The 13,379-nt window shown below is 48.7% G+C and overlaps 1 protein-coding gene across 5 annotated transcripts in view; it reads right to left on the reverse strand.

Annotated features, from left to right (window-relative positions):
- Positions 1 to 13,379, reverse strand: part of TBCD (tubulin folding cofactor D) — a 148,660-nt gene that overhangs the window by 120,741 nt on the left and 14,540 nt on the right. For all 5 annotated transcript variants that reach the window (XM_061392425.1, XM_061392424.1, XM_061392422.1 and 2 more), the window contains exons 6-7: positions 12,500 to 12,555; positions 2,728 to 2,860 (exon numbers count right to left, since the gene is read on the reverse strand). In XM_061392425.1, coding sequence (XP_061248409.1) covers positions 2,728 to 2,860; positions 12,500 to 12,555 — 189 coding nt within the window. The remainder of the gene's footprint in view (positions 1 to 2,727; positions 2,861 to 12,499; positions 12,556 to 13,379) is intronic.

The following is a 13,379-nucleotide window of genomic DNA, read 5'->3' on the forward strand; positions in this document are numbered from 1 at the left end:
TTGCTAAGGCTTTGAGAAAATCACTTTACTCTTCAGGAGGAAGACACAACAGGCCTTCACTCCTCCTGAGTGTAAAACGGGGAGGCCTCCCGGTATAAAGCCCTTCCCCACTTGAGGCCAGTGAGGGCCGGCAGGAGGGCGGCAGCAGGCTCGCCAACACCTGTGCCCCACGTAGGAAGGAGCAGCAGAACTTGGGAACAACCCAGAAACAAGCAGTGAGAGGATCAAAACTGTTCAAAAAAAAAAGAAAGGACCTCTGGGCCCAGCCACAGCAGAAACTGGGAAGTGACCCCACGACCCTCTCAAGCCAAGAGGCCCCAGCATCCCGAGGACTTGAGTTGGAGGAGGCCACAGGACCGCTCGCTAGTGGCCTGAGCCAAAAGCCCACCACCACCAATTCTGGGCGAGGGCCACAGAGGCCCTGCCAGCTGCAGGCCCCGGGGGTGGTCACCACTGGCTTCAGCCCCCCAGTGGAGGCGCCCACAGCCCAGGTGCCCTGATATGAGTGCAGCAATGGCCTCAGGAGGGGTGGCTTCCAGGCCAGGGAGCACTGCCAGGAGACCCCAGGAGCCTGTCAAGGACGCAGATTCCAGACTGGGCAGAAGAGGTCTAAAGCAGGACAAAAGTGAGTGAGTCAGGAAGCGGCACCCATGTCCGGACGGGCCTACCCTGAAGGCCCAAGTGGACTGGCAGGCTCAGCGGCGTTCGTCAGACCCTTGTTTCTCTATGACCTAAGACTTCTCGATGTGACTCACGCCAAAAAACTAAGAATCCACTTACACTCAAACCTTCAAATAAACCATCTCAGCCCTATTCACCCCATTCTTCACCAGGACTCGATGCCCTGCACACGCCCACCCAGGAACCCTGCAGCGAGAGCCTGGTGACCAGGACCACTCCCTCCCCTCTACTCCATGCTCAGCACCGTTCTTGGCCAGCCTCCCCCAGCACCGACCCCCAACAAAGCAATAAAGTCCTCCTGAAGCACCTCCCCACACACGCGGCTGGAATGAGAGTTGCCTGCAGCCACAGGCTGATACCCATGTTTTGTCAGTATGACAGGTGGGTATGCCATAAAAAGTTTCTAGAAGACCTCAGAAACACAGGAAGTATATTTAAATTGTTACACTTAAAAAAAAAATCTACTGCTACTATTGTAGCAAGGAAGTTGAAAATATATGCTCAAACAAAATCTGACACACACATTTTCAGATCAGCCTTATTCAGAGTATCTCAGAATTCTGAGTAACTACAAGGGAGTATTAAGAAGGAAGGAAGCACGGACAGGCTGCGACACGGAAGTCCTGTGGGAACACGACGCCAAAGAAGCCAGATTCAAAAGGCCACACCGTACACGACTCCGCTTGTGTGAAACGTCCTCGAAAAGCAAATCCAGAGAGACGGAAAGTAGATCACTAGCTGCCAGGAACTGGGGGTGCCCGGGGCCACGGAGGAGGAGGTGCTGCTCATGTGTGGGGGGTTTCCTTTTGGGGTGATCAGAGTATTCTGGAACTAGACAATGGTGACAGTTGTTATCTTGTGCATGTACAAAATAACCACTGAACTTTAAAGGGTGTATTATGCAAACTGTATCTCAACTTATTAAAAACCTCTGTAATAACACATCATGTTTATTTACAGAATAAAAGGCCACAAGGAGAAACAGACATCACCTCAACAGACCACAGGAACTCAGGACAGGTTTTGTTTTTCAAGGTTTTTGGTTTTGTTTTTTTTTAATGTCTTAGACAGTCTCATCATTTAAATGACAGTCCTTCCTGAAGATACTGTGAATGAAAAGACACAGATGAGAGAACATTCTAGGAGTGGAGGAGGCAGGGCCGAGTGCTGTCCTCTGCTTCTCCCACCTCCTGTCCCTCCGCCCCGGGCCATCACGCCATCAGCCCCGCTTTCCCCAGGCCCTCTCGCCTCCTACACCCCGTCAGAACCTGCCACCGCCAAAGAGAGAAGATGGGACGACACCCAAGAAGATGACATCACACTGAGTCACGGCCCAAATGCCCCCATTTAAACACAGCCCGAAACACCCTGCTCTCCTCTAAGCGGGCCCTGGGCCCGCCAGCTTCAGAGACAAGGACAAAGTTGCCCACTGCAAGGACCACAGGGTCCAGGGAAGGGAGCCATGACCCCAGAGCTTCAGGTGCGGCAGCCTCCCCTCCCCCGAAGAATTTAAAATAACCTTTCCTCCCCGTCTACACTAGAAAAAGTACCACCAGACAAGCAAAGGCAGCCAGGAAAGGGTGCGGGTCCGGTCTGCACTTGGTGCAAACACCCAGAGCATCTAAACAAGAACAAATTCCAGATCACCTGCCTTGTTTCCTTTACGCTGGTTCTAACCATTTTCCTCTGTAACTTGTCTAAGCAGCAGGAAGCCCGAGGAGGACACTCCCCTGCCCGCCCACTGGCTCTGGCTCTGCTCTGCGGGCACCAGTGCCCCCTGGTGGCGACGCACAGCATCACCAGTCCATCCCCTTCACCTGGGCAGAAAGTCGATCGCCAACAGCACAGGGCCAGCCCTGGGTCATAGGGCCCAATGCAAAGCAGCAGAGGAGAGAAACCGAGTTGATCATCTTGTCGGGATTCAACGTCTCCTGTGTTCCAGCCACTTCACAATGAAACCAAGGTATTAAATAGGGCTTGTCCCTGCCTTTCCCACAACCCCACAGACTGACTGCTGAAGCCCCACTGGGGCAGTGTTCATTTTACCAGGGCCTGCAGCGTCCCGTCCATGGCGATGACCCCCTCGATGGTCTGGAAGGAGGAGCGGGCCAAAGTGCACAGGCTCCAGTCCAGGAAACTCGCCATCTTCTTCTGCTTGACGTCAGGCCGCGTAACAAACCTGCCAGAAGGGAACAGACAGGTAATGACAACTCAAACCTGGCCCCGGCTGACAAGAGCCCACCCTTTCCTGGCCTGCCACCGCTCTCCAATGAAGACCCTGGCCCTCGGGTGGCGATTCCCACCACCACCTCTCGGGAGTCTCACACAGTCCCTCTCCTCCCAGCTCCTACCTCCTGAGCCCCCGCTCACCCCGAGGCCCCATGGACCACAGGCCCACCTTCACCCGAGCCCAGCAACGCCCACTCCTTGGCCCACTCGGGACCCCTTCTCCATGGGGCTCCGCGCTGCCACCTGCGATCTCCGCTCCGCACCTCCCTCAGGACGCGTTCCCCGTCCTCTCTGCCTGCTGCACAGCCCCATGCGGAGCGCCAGCTGTGTCCACGGCCCCACCGTTCCCATCGCAGGTGCGTGCTCAGTGCTGCCCTCCCCACGTGCTGGCACTTGCCCACCCTCTTGCATGCTGGTCTGGGCCGGCAGCCACCCTCGGGCTCCCACACTGAAGCTTGGGCCCCCTTCGCTCCTCTCCAACCAGCGCACACGCCCGTCCCCCAGCTCTAGGACTGAGGCTGAGCCCCCGTCCTCCAGGGGAACCTGCAGTCTGGGGGCAGAAACACAGGAAGCAGGCAAACAAGAAGGAAAGAGCTGAGGGGAGGACAGGAGGCCCAGGGACAGCATCAGGGAGGTGACCTGTGAGGACTGCTTGCTCTGCCAGGGGCTGAGTGCCTGGGCACCAATACCACGGAAACACGCAAGGTCACACTCGCCCCAGGAGCAGCATTTGGCAAGCCCAGCACCGTCCTTTGCACCCTGCAGGAGCCTCTCATCCTGACCAGAAGCCCCCCAGCCGCCCCCCATAAGCCCCTCTTCTCTCAGCCACCACCACCCAGCGCTAGAATTCTATTGCAGCCACGTGGAAGGTCTCTGGGTCAAAAAAAACAAAGCTGCCATTACTGTCTTCCGCCACCCCCAACAGGGAGCACACCCAGAGACAAGGTCACCAAGGAGTTACCAAACTTTAGGATGCTGGTTACCAAGGAAAATTCACATGCCACACCCTCAAGACATCTTGTTTCAGTGGGTCTGGGAAGAAGGGCCAAAAATTTCACAAAATCTGCACTTCGGGGGATCACCTAAAATGGATAATTGGTGATATATACCCATCTCAATGTCCTTGCTGCTGCTGCTGCTAAGTCACCTCAGTCGTGTCCGACTGTGTGTGACCCCATAGATGGCAGCCCACCAGGCTGCCCCATCCCTGGGATTCTCCAGGCAAGAACACTGGAGTGGGTTGCCATGTCCTTCTCCAATGCAGGAAAGTGAAAAGTGAAAGTGAAGTCGCTCAGTCGTGTCCGACTCTTAGCGGCCCCATGGACTGCAGCCTACCAGGCTCCTCCGTCCATGGGATTTTCCAGGCAAGAGTACTGGAGTGGGGTGCCATTGCCTTCTCTGCTCAATGTCCTTAGCCCTGTTTAAAGCCCTTTGATGAGGGGGAGGGTGCGGATAGGATGAGGGCCACACATAGCGATCTGATCCTCAGCCTGACTTCTGATCAGCCCACAGGCTGAAGACAACAGCCAGCCGCCAAGCACCACACTACATGGGCAGGCGCAGAATCCGCAGTGAGGCAGCCCTCGGGACAGGCAAGGGGACAGGCACAGAGTGGCCCACAGGGCCGACAGGCAGCCTGGCTGGAACTCAAAGCCCTACTGAGAGACACAAGTCACAGCGCCGGCCACTAGGGGTCACACTCCCTGCTTCCTCCCCCGCTGGCCTGCGGAGTCGGCAGGAGCCCGATGCTCTGCGTGCATCCTGCAGTGGCTGACTTCCGTTCCCAGGCGAAATCATACAAGGCGAGTTGCCAAATCACAGTAGAACACCCAGGGCTCCTTTGAAAGACTTAAGCAGGATTTTTTTCTTCTTACTAAAAATGTAACAGCAGCAGAGGTCCTGAAGTACAGATAAGCAAAAATGGAAAACATCTACACCACAGATGTAACGCCCAGAAGAAGACCCTTCTGCACACACTGAAAGATCTCTGAATCCTATGCTTCCTTACTTTTTAGGAAAACTTAACATCACAAATTACGTCCACTGTCAATGTGGAGCCCAGAAAACACATGCGGGTGTTCAGAGACCCCCCCTTTTCCTTCTCTCAGAAAGGTAAGCGCCAGAGAGTGAGCAGCAAAACCTTCTAACAGGACCAGACCTACCAGGGGGGACGGACACACCGCTCATTGGTGCTGTTACCACACGGCACCTGGCCTGAGAGTGAAACAGCACAGGCGAAGTGACGAACCCTATTTTGTGTATTTTAAATTAATTGTGTATTTTTGTGTATTTTTAAATTAATAAAGGAAAAGTGAAATGTTTGTAAAATGGTGAATTTAGTTACAAGAGGGGGAAAACATCTGTTATATAACCTATGACAAAAGAAATTCCAAATGGATTACTAATTCTATATGAAACAATAAAAAGGTAGAAAAATATCAGTCAGTCCAGTTGCTCAGTCATGTCCGACTCTCTGTGACCCCAAGGACTGCAGCACACCAGGCTTCCCTGTCCATCACCAACTCCCTGAGCTTGCTCAAACTCATGTCCATCGAGTCAGTGATGCCTCCAACCATCTCATCCTGTCGTCGCCTTCTCCTGCCTTCAACCTTTCCCAGCATCAGGGTCTTTTCAAATGAGTCAGTTCTTCGCATCAGGTGGCCAAAATATTGGAACTTCACCATCAGTCCTTCCAGTGAATATTCAGGACTGATCTCCTTTACCATTGACCGGTTTGATCTCCTTGCAGTCCAAGGGACTCTCAAGAGTCTTCTCCAATACCACAGTTCAAAAGCATCAATTCTTTGGCACTCAGCTTCCTTTATGGTCCAACTCTCACATCCATACATGATTACTGGAAGAGAAAACCATAGCTTTGACTAGACGGACCTCTGTCGGTAAAGTAACGTCTCTACTTTTAACATGCTGTCTAGGTTAGTCATAGCTTTTCTTCCAAGAAGCAAGCGTCTTTTAATTTCATGGCTGCAGTCTGCAGTGATTCTGGAGCCCAAGAAAATAAAGTCTCTCACTGTTTCCCCATCAGATGCCATGATCTTAGTTCTCTGAATGCTGAGTTTTAAGCCAGCTTTTTCACTCTCCTCTTTCACTTTCATCAAGAGGCTCTTTAGTTCCTCTTCGCTTTCTGCCATAAGGGTGGTGTCATATGCATATTGATTATTGCAGGTTATTGATATTTCTCCTGGCAATCTTGATTTCAGTTTGAGCTTCATCCAGCCTGGCATTGCTCATGATGTACTCTGTATATAAGTTAAATAAGGAGCGTGACAATATACAGCCTTGACATACTCCTTTCTCAATCTGGAACCAGTCTGTTGCTCCATGTCCGGTTCTGTCGCTTCTTGACCCGCACGCAGGTTTCTCAGGAGGCAGGTCAGATGATCTGGTATTCCCGTCTCTTTTAAGAATTTTCTACAGTTTGTTGTGATCCACACAGCCAAAGGCTTTAGTGTAGTCAGTGAAACAGAAGTAGATGTTTTTCTGGAATACTCTTGATTTTTCTATGATCTAACGGATGTTGGTAATTTGATCTCCAGTTCCTCTGCCTTTTCTAAGTCCAGCTTGAACATCCGGAAGTTCTCGGTACACATACTGTTGAAGCCTGGCTTGGAGAATTTTGAGCCTTACTTTGCTAGCGTGTGAGATGAGTGCAATTGTGCAGTAATTTCAGCATTCTTTGGCACTGCCTTTGGGACTGGAATGAAAACTGCCCTTTTCCAGTCCTGTGGCCACTGCTGAGTTTTCCAAATTTGCTGGCATGTTGAGTGCAGCACTTTCACAGCATCATCTTTTAGGATTTGAAGTAGCTCAGCCAGGATTCCATCACCTCTGCTACCTTTGTTCGTAGTGATGCTTCCTACGGTCCACCTGACTTCGCATTCCGGGATATCTGGCTCTAGGTGAGTGATCACACCGTTGTGGTTATCTGGGTCATAAAGATCATTTCTGTATAGTTCTTCTGTGTATTCTTGCCACCTCTTCTTAGTATCTTTTGTTTCTGTTAGGTCCATACCATTTCTGTACTTTATTGTGCCCATCTTTGCAATGAAATGCTCCCTTGGTATCTCTAATTTTCTTAAAGAGATCTCTAGTCTTTCCCATTCTATTGATTTTCTCTATTTCTTTGCACTGATCACTGAGGAAGGCTTTCTTATCTCTCCTTGCTATTCTTTGGAACTCTGCATTCAGATGGACATATCTTTCCTTTTCTCCTTTGCCTTTCACTTTGGAATGCAGAGTTCCAAAGAATAGCAAGGGGAAATAAGAAAAATATGATTCTTTGTAAATTCTCTTATGACAGTAAACCTTTAAGCATAAAAGTAAAAAATAAATAAAGGAAAATAGCTACCACGTTGACATTAGAATTAAAAACTTCAGTCCAAAGAAGTAAAAGGCTACCATCCAGGCTTCCCAGGGGGCTCAGTGGTAAAGAATCTGCCTGCCAGTGCAGGAGTAGGTTCAATCCTTGGCACAGCCAAGACCCGACATGCCATGGAGCAGCTAAGCCTGTGCACCACAACTACTGAGCCTGTGCTACAGAGCCCGGGAGCCGCAACTGCTGAGCCCAGGTGCTGCAGCTACTGAGGCCCGAGCACCCAGAGCCTGTGCGCCACACGCTCTAGGGTAGGGTCACTGCAACAAGAAGCCTGCACGTGGCAACTAGAGAGCAGTCCCCGCTCACGACAGCTAGAGAAAGCCCACGCAGCAACACAGACCCAGCACAACCCTAAATAAACAATTAAAAAAAAAAGGTTATCAACCACCTGGAGAAAATATCACACCCTCCTTGAGCTAACATCCTTCACTGAGAAAGTGCACACTAGCAGAGAAAAAGCACCAAGAAACCCACAGATATTAGAAATCAGATTACAACACAGGACATAAGACGTTTGAAATAAGATTAATGTGTTGAAACTCACCAGCGATCAGTGAAATACAATCTAAACATTAGTAATAAATAAAACAATGCACAATCCAACTGGGAGAACAGGGTTGTGCTGAAGGCTGCCTGTGGTGCCAGAGATTTTGAAAACTTGCTCCCAAGAGTCACTGGTGTACAGATTCAACAATGTCCTTGTGTCCTGTGACTCAGAAGGCCACCTCTAGGGGACTATCCTAAAAAAAAAATCCCAAATATCAAAATAGGTTTACACCCAAAGCTAGTCATTACATCACTACTGATAAGAGGAAAACGCGAGGAAGCTGGTTAGAGTTAAAAACAGTGGAATATAAAGGAGCCATTTAATCAGTGGTAATGTGAAACTAAGTGAAAAAACAAATGTTAATTCAAAGAGATTGTGCTACGCAAATTCCATACAGTGACAGCACAGAAAAACAAAACAAAACAAAAAAATACAACACATTATTGTGTATTATTACTATAAATGGGTGGGGTTTTCCCAATTTTCTATGTTCCAACTTTTCCACATGGAGCATACATTGATTTCACAGTTAGATAAAAGCATCTGCTTTTTAAAACTAATATAATCAGGAAGAATAAAGGCATATTTTTCCATTGATGCATTTCTGTACAATCAGGAAGAATAAAGGCCTATTTTTCCATTGACAAGTTTCTGTAAAGTAACACTCATATCCAAATGTCTTGGCATCAAAGTAACAAAGTTACAGAACTTGCAGGTTCTGGTTAATGAAGGGAAACAGATGCAGCTGCAGATGAACTGCACATGGTAAGGGGAAGCCTTCAAAGCTGATAGGGCAGACAGGCAGCTCCCTCATGAAACACCAGAGAACAGACGCCAGTGGGTCAAAGGCCACATGTGACGACTCTGCATACCCAGGGTCTCACTGTAACAGCTCACCAAAAAAACAGGCGAGTCAGAACCCACCTGTGAGGCACGTTACCTAGAGCAGCTCTAGACCTGAGGTCATCTGCCCTTTCCACAGCTAAAGGAAACTGGGTGACCTACAGCCTAGCTAAATCAGCCGGAGCTCTTTTAACGCGCTAGATAAAAACCTGGCCTCAACCTCTCGAACGCCATCTTGTCCGACCACTAGATGGCGCAGGAGCAGCCAGTCAGCAGCGCACAGCCCACCAGGGGTCTCTGGCTGCGGCCTTTCTGGAGGACACCTGCCACCGAGGGAAGAAGGGTTTAGGGTCTCAGCCCCCTCGCCCCACCGTGCAGTACTCCACCAGGTCAAGCTCAGCAGAACGCTACCAAATCAGTACTGCTGATAATAAAGACATTATGCTTCATTTAACAAATTTAGCAAACATTTGGGAAAAAGGAGACTTTCAACTTGATCAACCTTTCCAGTAGCTGCATTTAAAACCCCTAGAATGTTCATTCCTCTTCTAGGAATTCATCCCTAAGAATCAATCAGAAATCAAACAATCTCACAGAAAATGAGGTCAGACTTATGGCTACCAGAGAAAGGGGTCAGGGAGGGAACTGGAGAACAGCAGTCAAAAAGGTAAGAATTTCCAGCTATAAGGTGAATAAGTACTAGAGATGTAACACGAAACATGATAAATATAATTAACACTGATATATATCATATATGAAAGTTGTTGAGAGTAAAACCTGGGGGGGGCGGAGCGATAACAGGGGTAGAGAAAAAAAGGAGTTATTATGAGATTATATGAAATTATGTGTGTGAAACTTCTGAAAACTGGGAAGCACTACAGAATATGACAAATCTTTCATTCAATTAAAAAAAAAAGAGTAAATCCAAAGTCATCACAAGGAAAGAGTCATCACAGGAAAAAAAATTTTTTTCTGAATCTTTTATTTTGTATCTATATGAGATGATACCTGTTCACTAAGCCTACTCCGATAATCATTTTATGATCAGCTTCAGCAATACATGAACCGTGAACTTCCAGATGTTCAAGCTGGTTTTAGAAAAGGCAGAAGAATCAAAGATCAAATTGCCAACATCCGCTGGATCATCAAAAAAGCAAGAGAGTTCCAGAAAAACATCTATTTCTGCTTTATTGACTATGCCAAAGCCTCTGACTGTGTGGATCACAATAAACTGTGGAAAATTCTGAAAGAGATGGGAATACCAGACCACCGGACTTGCCTCTTGAGAAACCTATACGCAGGTCAGGCAGCAACAGTTAGAACTGGACATGGAACAACAGACTGGTTCCAAATAGGAAAAGGAGTACATCAAGGCTGTATATTGTCACCCTGTTTATTTAACTTATATGCAGAGTACATCATGAGAAACGTTGGGCTGGAAGAAGCACAAGCTGGAATCAAGATTGCCGGGAGAAATATCAATAACCTCAGATATGCAGATGACACCACCCTCATGGCAGAAAGTGAAGAGGAACTCAAAAGCCTCTTGATGAAAGTGAAAGAGGAGAGTGAAAAAGTTGGCTTAAAGCTCAATATTCAGAAAACTATGATCATGGCATCTGGTCCCATCACTTCATGGGAAATAGATGGGGAAACAGTAGAAACAGTGTCAGACTTTATTTTTGGGGGCTCCAAAATCACTGCAGATGGTGACTGCAGCCATGAAATTAAAAGACGCTTACTTCTTGGAAGGCAAGTTATGACCAACCTAGATAGCATATTGAAAAGCAGAGACATTACTTTGCCAACAAAGGTCCGTCTAGTCAAGGCTATAGTTTTTCCCGTGGTCATGTATGGATGTGAGAGTTGGACTGTGAAGAAAGCTGAGTGCAGAATTGATGCTTTTGAACTATGGTGTTGAAGAAGACTCTTGAGAGTCCCATGGACTGCAAGGAGATCCAACCAGTCCATTCTAAAGGAAATCAGTCCTGGGTGTTCTTTGGAAGGAATGATGCTAAAGCTGAAACTCCAGTACTTTGGCCACCTCATGTGAAGAGCTGACTCACTGGAAAAGACTCTGATGCTGGGAGGGATTGAGGACAGGAGGAGAAGGGGACAACAGAGAATGAGATGGCTGGATGGTATCACCGACTTGATGGACGTGAGTTTGAGTGAACTCTGGGAGATGGTGATGGACAGGGGGGCCTGGCGTGCTGCAGTTCATGGGGTCGCAAAGAGTCAGACGTGACTGAGCGACTGAACTGAACTGATAAGTCAAATCTCCATGCTGTAAGCCTTAAACTTGTACAGTGCCATACGTCAATTATATCTCAACAAACCTGGAAGGAGAAAATAGAGCCAATCAAACGAGTACGAAGTTTAATGTTGAGTGTCTGAGGCTGTGCTAATTTTACTAACCAAAGGTCTACTCGTGCCGTGGGGCTGGAGAAAGAATACACCACACCTTCATCGCGTCTGGAAGACTGACCAAAGGTCTAGGCCGGCCTGCCGGCCCCTGGAACAAACCTGCGAGTGCAGCCACGTGCCAGGGACCAACATGCCCACCGGCAGCGGAGAACAGAGGACCCAGCGGTTACACCTCCGGGCATGACAGTACATGTGGGTCTTATTTTGCACTTTTTTTTATCTTCCAAAACACACATGATTACTTTCACAGTTAGAAAGAAACCCATGCTTTTTCATTCCTTGTCAAAACCATGAGAAAGCTCTGTCGGTGACTTTCTCCTCACTCAGGGGAGGTATACCAGACATGTTCAGCTGCTTCCTTCTTCACTCCTAAAATCAGCCTCCTGAATTCAGGCTCTGCCCAATGGCTTAGCAAGTACTTCCACAAATACTTCCTTCAATGTCCCTGCTGTTGCTGCTGAGTCGCTTCAGTCGTGTCTGACTCTGTGCGACCCCACAGATGGCAGCCCACTAGGCTCCCCTGTCCCTGGGATTCTCCAGGCAAGAACACTGGAGTGGGTTGCCATTTGAATGCCCCATAAATCAAGCACATCTCTTCCCACCTTGCACAAGATCACGGCTACACACCTAAGACAAGGTGACCCTGAAGTGTTGCCACAATCAAGACACCCAAAAGCTCTTACAGCCAGTTTTCAACTTTCATAAACATGGAGGAGGGATAAAAGTCAAATTTTTTAAATCATTTACAGTCTACACATACTTTAAATCACATCATACAAAAGAGTTATAAAAACTGCTTTCTTCCATTCTCATATTCCATGAAACAAGTTACTCAGTTTTCATACCCATCTTTGGCACCATTTTTTTTCTTGAGACTTCAGGCCCTGCTGCCTGGGTCGTCTTACTCAGCTCATCAGAAAAATCCATCTTTGCCTGCTTTAGGCACAGACTGTTTTTAGTTAACATGCCATGTTTGGGGATTTTTATCATTGTGATTGCACAATGATGCAATCACAGCCCATGATCTCCACAAACCACAGTGTAGTCTGCTCTCTAAGTGACTTCCAAAAGCTCTTTTAACTGACACCCCGCTAGAGGAGAGATATGGCCCCACAAAACTGCTACACCTGTTCAAAATCTGCACTCCCTTGATGGGCCCACGAGCCACTAACCTGGCATCAGGTAACCCTGAGTCCCTGACCAGCACTGAAGGTGGTCACATCAGGTTCAGGGTTCCTTTACCAGTGCTGGGTTCCCTCAGGGAATGCAGCAAAGTCCTCAGGACAGCAAAGATTCCCCAGGCCTCGCAACCGAGTGTCCTCTCTGATGACAACAGAGACACAGGTAACAGACGGCAAATCGTCTCAGAAAGCACTTACTTGGACACGAGGACAGCAGCTGCGTCTCGGGCCTTGTCGCTGACGACCAGGTAAGACTACAGGGAAGGGTAAAAGGACAGGCATAGTTACACACATAATACAAACATCAGGGACCCGCTCGGCCATCTGGTCCCTCACTCAGCAGATCCACTGCTCAGGGTGCAGGCTCAGTGGCAGAGGCCAGACACTCTGAAGCTGCATGAAGCACTCATGAACGTGAGCTCAGGGCTGCAGCTGCCACACATGTGCTCACCCTCAGGGAAGGGCCCAATCCCCACGCAGCGTGTGGCCACACTCCTTGAAATGTACATCTGCAAAAGTGACTGAAAAACGAAGCATGTGTGTTGCCACCCAGAGTGTGCACGGAACAGGCCTGGGCCCGCCAGCTCCATGGCATTCAGAACAGCCGGGAAGCCCTGCTCAAACACAGGAAGGCTGCAGTTCACCGCAGTGACTCCGACACCTCTCAGAGGTTTCCAATTCTCAACTGCTTCCCAAACAATATACTTAGAAGATCTTCCTTCTGAAGGACAACTCTCTAGAAACTGGGCCTCTCCTTGGGCAATCCCACTTAGGAGACAAGCACCCAGAGGGTAACCAAACTCAGCTAGAAACAAACCACCCATCTAGAAAAGACTATTAATATTTTAGAAATAAGGACACAGTGGTGCACCTTTTCCCTTAACGACCGTGAGGGAGATGTCTACTTACTGACATGAGACATTCAGACCAAAGTGCTCCAGGGAAAAGCAGGTCCCAGAGCAGCAGGACACCGCGGCCCTGTACACGCGGGCCACAGGAAGCAGTGTGAAGAATAGGCTGGGAGCCAAACCCCTGGGTTCAAATTTGGATCCACCATGTGTGAGAAAGAGAGCTGGCA

Source organism: Bos javanicus, chromosome 19, assembly GCF_032452875.1.
Source record: "Bos javanicus breed banteng chromosome 19, ARS-OSU_banteng_1.0, whole genome shotgun sequence".
In the NCBI taxonomy this organism is placed as follows: Eukaryota; Metazoa; Chordata; class Mammalia; order Artiodactyla; family Bovidae; genus Bos; species Bos javanicus.